General features: G+C 37.2%; 1 protein-coding gene across 1 annotated transcript; it reads right to left on the minus strand.

Moving 5' to 3' along the window:
• Window positions 1-1,586: 1,586 nt before the first annotated feature.
• Window positions 1,587-12,192, minus strand: LOC145489170 (fatty acyl-CoA reductase 1-like). Its single transcript, XM_081468101.1, has 15 exons — window positions 11,943-12,192; window positions 9,216-9,502; window positions 8,490-8,665; window positions 7,923-7,995; window positions 7,190-7,296; window positions 6,654-6,831; window positions 6,033-6,077; window positions 5,385-5,503; window positions 4,808-4,875; window positions 4,329-4,410; window positions 3,682-3,771; window positions 3,498-3,570; window positions 2,744-2,800; window positions 2,500-2,627; window positions 1,587-1,777 (listed from the first exon to the last, which is right to left on the minus strand). Exons 2-15 carry the CDS (start codon window positions 9,420-9,422, stop codon window positions 1,618-1,620), a joined length of 1,563 nt encoding a protein of 520 aa, XP_081324227.1. The 5' UTR covers window positions 9,423-9,502; window positions 11,943-12,192; the 3' UTR covers window positions 1,587-1,617.
• Between the last annotated feature and the right edge of the window lie 46 nt (window positions 12,193-12,238).

Below are 12,238 nucleotides of genomic sequence, written 5' to 3' on the forward strand. Positions count from 1 at the left end.
TTGTTTTAAATAGAATCCCCAAAGTTACCGTGCTACGAGTAAATTTTTAGTAAATAATATTTGCACTCATTGCTCGAACTTTGTGCGAAATGCGCCTTAACTTCCGGGGGGGGGGGGGTGGGGAGGGGAGGGAGAGGGTCTGTGGGAGTAAGGAGTCGCCGAAAAATCAATGCGGTCAACACTCCAAACGTGCTCGAAAAAAAACAATTGTTCAAGTATCACCATCTCTACATCCGTCTGCTTTAAAATGTATTGACATGGTAAGGGAAAATCAGATGTTAATCACTCTTGGGAAATATAGGTTCAGTTTGTACCAAGCTTATTTGAGCGGAAAGGAAGAACCACAAGGGATTCTCAAGTTTGCATCAATTTATTTCGTCTGATCAATATCGTATTTGATAATAAATTTAACCTACCATTTTGATACTCAGTGTTGTGTCTAACTAACTTTTAGCATAATTTTCGCCTTGGCTATATTATTTTCCACAATGACTTAACTTACAATAGCAATATAGCACAACACGCCATGGTAGAAAGTGACGCTCGATTACCTGGAATCACAATTGAATCCTTCTTAGCGATAACAAGATTTCAATCTTCATTTGCCACATTGGGTATTTTAAGACACTTTTACATGCCAAACAGTTTCAAGAAACTTTACTTCTGATGAGGTAGGGTTAGGGTTTTGGCTAACCCAAGATCATACATTATAGTTTCTTATTTACTTTGACGCCAATGCGTACTTTCATTCAACTCTTTGTTACAACAAAATTTAAACTGAAGTTTCTTAGCTTAGAAAGCAAAAACTGTGTTTCGCTCACATGCGAATCAAGGGTTTCAAATGTACCTTTCATAAAGTTACAAATGTTCAGGTCAACTTGGCCTGTGCAAACCCCTAAATGGTCTACAACTTATCTACTATTCTAAAGTCAAAGCCATTTGCTGTCTTCTTAAATTATTCCCTTCAGGTTCAGGACCAAATTTCTCCCAACTTTTCTGAAATATTTTCTTAAAGTCGGCTTAGGAGAATTAGGCAATGCATCAGGTACTTCATTCGCATAACTTGGGTACTTGAATTGTTTCAAACACTTAACGAAAACCCGTTATCACGACCACGAGTTTACACACCAGTACAGTCCTTAAACTGGCGTTCAGCGAGTGTTTCTGCGAGTTATACACTCAGTTAATCTGACTTTGCACGAGCTGAAGTTAATATCTTTGTTGCATTTCACACAATGCTGCGAGCGATCATCTGACTCTGAGGGACCACAGCTTCTGGGCGGCAATCATCCAAAACTTAATTACCAGTTATCAATTATGAAACTCTATATATTAAATATCAGTAATGTCAATTTTAGAGTGTAGACTGCTATACCTCAATATTTGTGCTTGAACACTGTTTTTTTGGTTCCTCTTAGAAAACGTAGTTACAATATACATTACAATTACAAAACGTTTGCTTTTAAATTTGCGTCTAGATTGTACAAAAGTATCACGTAATGGCCACAAAGCCTATGTTCTACGGATGAACGTACAAAAACAACAACAACAACAATAACAAAAAAACGAATAATGTTCTGCTCATATTTGTTTTTCATCATAATTTATAAGTAACACCTAGTTGGAGAGCTTGAATGGTTCCAGGGCCCGCGCCAGCCTGTGAACGCCGGATAAGCACTGGGCCCAAGCAGTCTGTGCGGCTGGGAACCTCTTGATAATGAGCCATGAGGAAAACAGGAACAACACAAAGTACGCCGTCCAACGGATGTTACGCAGTCTGAAAATTAAGATGGGAGAAAATGTTACAAGCTAGATTTCTCATACTCATTAATAATTCATCAAGTTTAAAGAAAGGAATTCATGACCGTGACGGTGTTTGGATATCTGATCTTAATTGGCATAGACCTTGACAATTTCATTTCTCCGTTTTCCCTCAGTTTTTAGATATCTCAAACACTCAAGTCAGTGTTTGACCACATTTCCAAACACGTCGAAGTTCGTTAAAAACACTCCGCTACGCGTCGTATTTTTAACTCTCTTTTCGGTATCTGGAAAGATGAAGATGAAGGCAAGGGAAGGGGCCCCTTGGCTCCAAAATAAGGAGAATATTTGCTCAATTTAAAAGCTCCGACATACGCTACATGTACCTAAACAATCGGGCGAGGGAAGCGGACGGAAGGGGAGCTATCAGCCTCCAACAGGATCTCGCGCTAATAACGTCCACTCCTACATAGGGGCGGAAGGAAACGTAAGGGACTATTCAGAGGAAATGCACAAACGCTTTCAGTCGTACAATATCAATAAAGGGGTTGTGGTTCACTTTCCACAACCCCTGCTCTGGTTACACTCGCTCGGGTCCCCCTACCCCGGGCCCCCTACCATTACGCATCTTCTCAATTTCGCGCTTGTCGACCAACTGGCCAACAAAATAACGATGTCCGCTCAGCGGAAACTTGTTTAAAAGGCGAAACGATGACATACTATAGAGAATACACTAACCTGCGAATACGGCTCTGCGCCACAGGAAGGTTCGCTAAATCTTCCTTCAAAAGAAACTGCTTGATTCCAAGAACAAACCGCACAAAATATGTGTTCCAGTCAAGCTTCCCTACGTCAAAATTGAAAGTCTGGGAAAAAAACCCCACATCAGTTAGGTTTTCCTGAACAATTGCGTGACGATTCAAAAGGTCACGCCACGTTTGAAAGTGTCTGGATCGAAATGGTAAGTAAGGTTGATATTTACCTCTCTGTCCTGGGGACTCATGTCTTGAATTAATCCACGATAGTTATCCATTGAAAACTGCAAATTAAAAGAAAAGAAGTTTGACCTCTTGTTTATGAACTGAACTGAGTGCGTGACACTGCTTATCTCCTCTTCATTACCAAAATCACCACCTTTAATCTTTAATCTTTAATAAGTATACTCCTTAAACAGTGGAACTATACTAGGAGTTGAAAATAACATAATAAAAGCACGTAATAAATAATTACAATATGTATATGTACAGTAAAAATTATAAATTAGTAAAAGATAAAATAAAATAGATTAAGTATAATCTCGTCGAGATAAGTTAGGACGTCTGAATATACATTATACAAAAGATTTAATGGCTGCAAGAGCAATAGTCTTAAAATTATTTATATATACCACCACCACCACTACAAGAGCAAGAAAAACAACGAAAGCTCGTAAAAAATTATAATAAACTTAATTTGCAATGCAAGAGAAAAGCTTTGTGGAAATTAAGTTGAGTAATGACTGCCTGGAATAGTCATAGGGGCAAGAGGAGCCATAGTCTCTAACGCAACCTTTTTAAGGGATGTCACGCAACACTCTTTGGGGGAGCGTTACGTGATATTCCAAAACAAGTGGCTGCAAAGGAGACTAGAGGAGCGAGAGAGCCAATTACCACTACAGTTGTTATCACAACACGACATAAATTAATAAAATTTGTAGAAAACAAATACACCAGGAGAGAGAAGTAACAACCAATTACCTCCCAGCCTCTTGATGTGAAGTAGATCAAACTTCTGGTGGCTCTCTCTATTTTCCCGTACAACTTGTTCATTCTGTTGAGCAAAGAACAGTAACATCGTCAAATTCATTAAACTTCTGTTTTCACATTAGGAAAACAATTTCTTTGGACACGATGTCTCATCAACAGGGTTTTTTGTTCTTACATTGGTCTCTGTCCAGAGCAAAATGATGTCATATCAGCGATGAAGGCAGGGATTTTGTGACTGATGTAACACCAGTAGAAGTGCATCAGTCTGTAATGAAAAGATACAAGTTTAAAACATGATATCAGTGATAGAATAACTGTGAAGATTGCTACACCATCATCATTTGATAAAGTTTTAAAATTAAGTTTGACAACTTCTTGATATCTTTTTGAAAACCTTACGTGAGATTTGTCTCCCACAGTTCTTGTAATTCAATATGCCAGCTTAAATGACAGTGGACATAAGCTATATTTAAAACTCGAATTTTAGAGTAACTACATAAAGCTAGTATCTTCGAGTTAAATAATAATAAAGGTACACAATTACAAATTTACGATAATGTTTAAAGACAAGCCTATGAATATGAAAATTGTTAAAATTTACAAGATTGTTGAGACCACTCCATTAAGAAAACTGAGGAAGAAAAGTTTCAGTCTGTTAACTTGACCTCATGACAAAATCAGCACCTACTGACCATAATTTCCATACACTCAATCTGTTTCTTAGCGCATACAAGAAAATTAATCCTTGCTTATCCCTGACAAATTTAACTTCAATACATATTCTATGTTTAGTTTCTAACAACATAGACAAGGCACTCTTACTTTCTTGACTCAAAAGAAAAGTTTGGTCGTCTGAACACACCCTCAAAAGGATAGGTCTTAAAATGACGACTCAGGATTGTACCTGCAAGTAAAATCACAAGTCAGTGATAGACTTCTCACAGGAAATCGTAAATAATATAGATATAAATATTGCTATATAAAATTTGAGACCTAAGACTAACAGACAGAATGATGTTTTTTCTTAGCCCTAGACTTGCTCAGTGTTACAAAAGAAATCCACAATCTGACTGTGAACTGGAAATAAAATTGAGACTGTGAGAACTCAACTGTGAAATTTGGCTAACTTTATTCAAGATGAATATTATCCAAGTGACAAATTGATAACTCTTTGGATTTAAATGCAGTTTAACAATTTCCCTAGGCTTATCCTTTGAGGGGAGAAATTAGAGTTGCAATAAAGGTTTTTTTTTCTTCTGTTTGTTGGCAAACTAAGTAGATGTAGATGTGCATTTACTTACACAGGTTTCCCCACGTACATCCATTCAACATTCCTGTCGTCAGATGATAGATTGGTATAGTTGAATGCCTAGGGAAAATGATCCCAGGTTGTTAAACAGTGAATCAAACTGACCACAATGTAAAAGTATTCAAATCATTGCTTGCCCTTGATGAAATGTCCATTACAAACCTGCCAACTCTTAAGCATTTTGTTATGCTTCCATCACCATCAGCCACCGGGAGTCACTTACCAGTAAATCTCTGGGCGGGAGAGGCACTGAGAGAGGAAACTGTCTTGTTTATCATAAGGACGCTGGGTGGAGTCATTGCCTCCTGGATGGGTTTCCAGTTCCATTGCTGGGAGGTTGAGGAGGGGGAGGGGCTTTTAAACCACTTAGACACTTTGTTGATAAGAGACTGTATTGCCTGACGATGGAGAACAACAACACTGCCAGAGCTCAAACTCCAGGACTGCTAGGTCTGAAGACTACCTCAGTAACCACCTCACCACCCAATTTGACTTATGTTTTATCCGACAATAGCAGTCATTGCCATTCCCATACTAATTTATGTAAACTACTATAATATACTGTTTACCTTTTCACAACTCTGTGCCAAGCAATAGCAAGCATCATGTTGGCAGAGAAGTCCACAGGGATAATGTCTGCTATGGCATTCAAGTCCCCAATCATCGACCGCAGCATTCCTTTTCCAGCCTGTAAAAAAGGGAACATGACTTTATTTTAATGGCAGCAGCTCAGTTTGTAACACCTTCAGCTCTAATATTAATCATAAATTTATTTGTATTTTTTCATAATTTCTTGGCACAACAAAGAAATGCTCAAGAACTAAAAATCACAGACATAAACTTCTAACAAATGCCAGTCACTGTAATTTTACATTAATAAGGTCGTGCTCTTGTTAAAAGAAGATTCCAAAAGGTGTCACAGTATTTGAGATTTTGTTTGAAGTAGGTTAGGGGTTGAGAGATGAAAAAGGCAACCTGCTTCCACCATTTTGTAAATGATGCACCCCAAAACAATGAAAGTTTTAGGAACCCCTTTCCATGCCTTATGACAATGGACTTTTCATAACATGAATCCAAACACCTACTAGGCTGACTACACTACTTAGCACACCCCAGTTGCCGACACTACAATGTAGTGAAGAAGCTGAAAGCTTAATTGTCGGTTTATTTTGTAATTATCAAATATATACTGAAGGAAGTAACAACATTAAACTTACAGCAACAAATAGTCCACTTGGTCCATTGAAATTATCAACCCAACCCTAAAGAAGAACACAATAAATTAAAAATGAAAGAGATATACTACTAACAATATTATTATTATAATTAAGTCTTCTACATGTACATTTGTTTGGTGTGGAGAATACTTTGAAGAGACAGCCTAAATTTCTTAAAAGTAATAAGCATGTACTTAGAATAAGCCAAAATTGAAGGCACCCACGGAGTAATACATTTATTCAGGGTTCTTGACCAAGATTGAATAGGAAAAGTACATAATTTTGACATGCAGTAAGGTGGCAAGTATCTGTAAGAATTAAACTCAGACATGTAGCTACGAGCTGACATCAACAAATTTCACTAGCTGTCAGATGAGACCTTTTCCACAGCTTTGCATAATTTTGAGAAGAGCAAGCCAATTACATGCAAGTCTACTGGGCTTGTTAATGTACATTTTAAGTTACATGTAAATTTTTACACTTAGCTTTTTTCCTGAAAGCCACCATTAAACTAGAAAATCCTTATAACATGCACATAAAATAAAGACACAGTGTGACAAAAAGAAAATCACCAACTTGTGTGTACAGTAATGTAATTGCTATCTAGACATGTGGACTCACTTCATAGGGCTCTTTCCATGCAGCACCAATGATTGATGGTCTAAAAATTGCTATGGGAAAATTGTCAGCCTCTTGAAGTAGCACGTGTTCAGCTAAACTCTTGGTAAAGGTGTAGGTGTTAGGTCGCTTGCCGATCAAATGGGGCGTGAGCGCATTCACCATGTCGTTATCCATCCAGCTATTTGACACAACGAAAGAACAGGCAATGATCAAAAAACCAGTGCCAAGTCATTTTAATTAGTATTGTACAGTGCTATGGAAAATTAATGGCCAGAGTATGGTGCTCTATAAATGAATTTTTAATTATAATTTTAAGTGATGTAAGAAGTTTTTTAACAAAGGCCAAGCAGTGCAGTCAACAAGTTGTACAATGTTGAATCCTATGTTGCATATCATGTTGCTGCATCTTGCACCACTGTTGTTAAGACAGTCAACAAATTTCAACTTGCAAAGTAGCATTGTTGAATGACAAATTACCAGAAAGATCACATTTGTTGGCCTTTACAAACAATGTGTTATTCTAAATGTAACTGTACCCAATTGAGTTGGCGAGCCTGTCTGGATCCACAGAGGGAGGGTATATTCTCTCTTCAATGGTATCTCTGTCACAGTTGGCATAAGCAGTAGAGACGTGAACCAACACCTGAACCAAACAATAATTAAGGAAAACATTCAGCGAGATGTAAGATGAAAAAATTAAAATAACAGCACAATCAGATTACGGCTAAAACAAAGTTAAACAAATTTTGCCACTGACTTCCTAACTAGTTCACTGTTATTTAATAAGGATCAAGGACAGCCATTTCCTCTGATGTTTATTTATCAAGAAAACAGTAGCCTTTAGTTGGGCTAGCCAAAACATGTTGTAGTCACTCTGCAGGATTGCCTTAAGACCCAGGGGTACAAGCATATGTAAACAGAGACAACTTGGTTTCCTGAACGAGACCCCAGTTGAGAAATGACCAAACTGAATAACTCGCAACGAAATAGCCTTTGTCCGAATATTTATTTTATATACACTGATTGAAAACAACAATTTAAGTGATCTGCATTTTATTAATTTCTTCATGATTTGGATTAGTGTCCAGATCTGAATACTTCATTCCCTTCTTCATGTCTTAGACGTGGTTACACACAAATCCCTGTTTTCGTATCTCCTAATCCCTCCCACTCAGTTTTGAGACATAAGCTAGACTGCTGTATATATGACTTGTACCAGGCTACAAAAAGCACCAAAAATGTAATTTAAAAGTAGGTTAAGTATACTACCTCAAGATGTTTGATTCCTCGGCACAACTTGATAATATTCTGTGTTCCTTTAAGATTTAAACACATTGCATCCCTGCAAGATAAAATGTTGTTTAAAAGAGATGATCAAAAAATGTCCTGACCACTAAAGGGTAATTAAAAAACAATATGCTATGTGGCTGAATAAATGGTGCCTAATAAATATAATCACACAGTTTTAATGTTTTAGTTCTCACTGGCAAGGCTAGGAATTTGTTGTAGGAAAAGTATGATGACAATAGAAATACGATAATGAAGGACTGTTTACATGCACCCATTTATATTTGTTTTGTTTTTCATTCATTGGTGAAAGGTTAACATACATGTAAGCCCTGGTTCACCACCAAGGAAGAAACAACAGACACAACAGGAAATAGTATATGTACATGTATGCAGCCTGAACTGTATGAAGTGAAGTGAAATTGTAACCTGGTGATTACAATGCAATGGTTCAATGCAATGGTTCAATTCAAATTAAACCACTAGTGTCAGTAACTAGGGCCACTAGCATATGTACAGGTGAATAGAACTAAAATTCTTTAGACTCACTTTAAATCCTCGTCAAATCTCACAGTTGCTGCTGAATGGAAGACAATTTCAACACTTTCTTGAAGAGTCTCCCAGTCCTCATCTGACAATCCAAGATTTTCTTCTGCAATGTCGCCCTTCACTGGCACTATTTTAGTTCTCCAGTCACCTCCCATGTCTCTGACTTTATCAAAAACCTTCAAAACAGATTTATTTATACCTTAAGAATCAACACACTTTCTTGTCAGTTGGGATCAGTCTACAAATTAAAATGATGCATTTGAGGGACAATACATGCAGAAATGGGAGGTAATGACAGTATTCCAAAATACAGCCCATCGAGGTTGAAATAAAATCTAAGGTTGGAACAAAAATGATATTTTGGGGGACAAATACTGTAAATCCTAGGCCAACAGAAAGCTCTACATTATATTCACATGCCATATACATTTTACGTAATTTGATGATGACTCTACAAAGAACTGATGCGAAGCCATGAACATGTTACAGTCAAAATAATATAAGTAATGTATTGTATGACTGGCTGTACTTAATTTTATAAGCCTTCTAGGATTAGAGAAAGCCATCCACTGCAAGCCTTTATTTTAAGAATACTGACTCAAGTATGTTGTTTTGTAACAACATTAGATTCTAACCAGTTGAGAAATATGTACAGAAAATTATCAGTTACATGTACATCTGATAATTTTGTGACCCAGAGTTGCTACAACCTCCTGTAAGACTTACCCCACTGTCCAAAATATTATCAATTCTTTGCTGAGGATTCACGCCACGTCTACTCCTCGTCAGAAGAAAAATCTTCTTCACAAGAGGACAATCTCTCAAGAGCTTCTCTATCACTATTTTACCAAGAAATCCTGTAGCACCAGTAATAAATATAGTTTTCTCGGCATAAAAGTCACCGATAGACAGCAACTCTTTAGCTTCAGCCATCACTACTAGAGCAAATTTGGTCGTAGCTTGTAAACACAGGACTTTCCTTCACCGCCGCTTCTTAGAATGTGAAGCTTCACCTAAACACAAGGATATATAACGCCAAAATTAGTCTATTGCCAAATCATGATCACATTCACTTGATGCAATGTCTGGAATAGTGGCATCCCACAGAGAAGATATCATAAACCCACAACTGTTCCCAGTGTGGGGCAAATGTCAATAGCCTGGGCAAAGACATCATAGGTCTTTTTTCCCGATACTTCCAGTTTTATACAGTTCAGCTCAAAAAAGATGTAACCTTTGGTGACCAAACAACCAAGCAAGTTTTTAGAAATTACTTTAAATTCCTTCAAGTAGCTAAAAGTTGTTCAAAATAATATCAGTTTGTGTACACTTCACCGACATTTAGTTTGTCCAAAGGGCAAAGTTTTTGCACCTGTATGAACTTTTTGTCTGCCTGGAAATCATAACAGGTTACAACACTTCCACATGTACATTCATCACTCAATGGTCAAAGGGCAGGCTCTCAAGTAGTAACATTGGATGGTTGCATGACCAATTCCCGACGCAGGCGAGACGAAGTGCCTGTAGCCATGCCAGACAATACTGTCTGGAAAAAGTTACACAACGCACACGTGCACTGTACATGTAAATTTAATATACTGCCGACAAAGACATTCAACACTGCCAGCGGAACTTTTCCGCTGTTGACATTATAGAGGGTAAACATAAAATCACAAATGCAACCCAAAATCAGGCTCAGGGTTTAGCAGTCGTGCATAATCACTTGAAATTTTCTCTAGGATTGTTGCAAGATTGTATTCAATTCACAGTCTGATGAGTTAAAAAAGTTCAAACATGTATACTTTTACTTGACAAACACACTACAAGTAAAACTGCTGACCATGATGCAGCCAGTGCAAATTTTATGTCCTAAAGTACTCTTGCAAACTGTGCATGGGCTTAATAAATTTTTGAAAATTCTCTTCACCAACTTTAATATCTTGTAAATACCAGACAGAACATGATGGCATGTCAACATTAAGTTGTCTAAGTTGGGGAGTTTCTTTAACCTCATAACCTGTCTGCTTGACCACTAGAAATCAGATCTTGATAAGTTTACCACTCGCAATTCAGGTGTTACCAAAATTGTGAAAAAAAGTGAACATATTTTTAATCCTGTTAACTCAGAAGAAAAGCTTTTTATAGCAATATATTGACTGGTAGTTTGGAAAGCATGAGAAATATTCCTTAGTTCCATTTTTGATTGAAAAGTAGACTCGGAAAAATCTGTCATTGAATTTTAAAATTAAATTAAATTTGCTTAGACAAAATGTTGAATTGACTAGAATTTGACTTATGCTGAGTGAAACATGAAAGTAGTGAAAAAAAAAAAAACATAAAAGGACATAATTTGTTAATATGTGTGTTTCTTATGCTGGTGTAACTTAATTTTAAAAGGCGTTGGTTCAGTAGGTCAAACAGAACGTAAATTTTGTGTTCCCCAGTATATTAAATTATCTAACTGTTGTTTTTACCATTAAAAGATTCAACCTTTAGATAAACACTGGCCCAGCTGAATTAGATGGAATTAAATCTCTTACGATTCTAATAAGCATCTAGTCTAATTAGCGAAAATTTAGGAATAAATTTCACAATGAATATCAAGGCTAAAAAACTACGTTTTGATATCACCTCGACATCATTGTCAAGTTAGGAATAAAATAACGGCAAGTTGTGTTTATACAAGCTTATGCAGAGCCAAGGTGTGAACATTATTCAGCTTAAAAATGTGCAAAAATGTACAGTTTTTAGGATAGTGCCTGAATTGGAAGGACGAACGTAATTATGGATATCTCCAACTTTAGAACAAAAACAATACTGATATAGCCTATTACGTAACTACAGGTTAATGTTTATAACTGATGCGCGTTTCCATAACGCGTTTAAATTATAAATCTGGGCGGAATTCATATAACATGACGAATTAATTATAACCTTGCATATGTACAATTGGATATAATTGTCCGCGAGATCTCGTTTGCGGTTTCTATATGACTTGATACATGTACAATTTAGCGGCTTAACTTGCATAACTTCAAGGAAAACATCACAGGAAAACAGCTGAAGGAGACTTCGAGCCCAATAAGTTATGCTTACTTCACAAGATAGTTGTATGAAGTACGACCAACGAGCCGGCATGTTTACGGGAAATGTGAAAAATCATTTTGTTTTAGCGCGCTCACTGGACGAGAACATCAGAAAACGTTAAGAAAACACAGAAAGAAAAAACTTGGCAAACTTTCAGGACAAAAAAAAAAAAAAAAACCAGTGATAGCCAAGTCGTGTTTTGACGTACGACCATGAATTTATTATTCACAGCAAGCCACAATAAGCCGAGCACGCTGCGAATGCTAAAGAATGTTGATATTCCCGGTTGAGGAGGTATCATAAAACGGACATTCTTAAGTAGTTAGCTGCAAATTCTGTTTCACTTCAATGACGTGACGGACTTACCCGTTTCAAAGAGGGTGGAAGAAATGCTTGTAACGTCGTCGCTAACAAAGTCGAATAACAATTTCACAATCGTTGCCTCGCTTCCCAAGCTCATTCAAAGTTTCCCATACGTCACTGAACTAAAACCTTTCGGCTAAAATCAGGACAGTTTGATGCAAACGGCTTGCGGCTGTCAGCCGCGCTCAAGTTCAGCCATAAGAACACAAACCGAAATTAAAAATACCTCCAAGAGTGACTCGCCATGCGAGAGCACAACACCCTTCACATGTCACACATGACCTTATCAGGTGATCATC

This window comes from Orbicella franksi, chromosome 6 (assembly GCF_964199315.1).
Source record: "Orbicella franksi chromosome 6, jaOrbFran1.1, whole genome shotgun sequence".
NCBI classification, from domain to species: Eukaryota; Metazoa; Cnidaria; class Anthozoa; order Scleractinia; family Merulinidae; genus Orbicella; species Orbicella franksi.

Bases quoted from the DNA above. Each gene is read 5' to 3' on its own strand.
- LOC145489170 (XM_081468101.1), bottom strand. From the start codon at position 9,422: ATGGCTGAAGCTAAAGAGTTGCTGTCTATCGGTGACTTTTATGCCGAG. The intron at 6,078-6,653 runs GTGAGTCCACAT...GTTCTTCTTTAG, and splicing joins CATGGAAAGAGCCCTATGAA to GGTTGGGTTGATAATTTCAA. The intron at 4,411-4,807 runs GTAAGTAAATGC...TTTTACTTGCAG, and splicing joins ATGTACGTGGGGAAACCTGT to GTACAATCCTGAGTCGTCAT.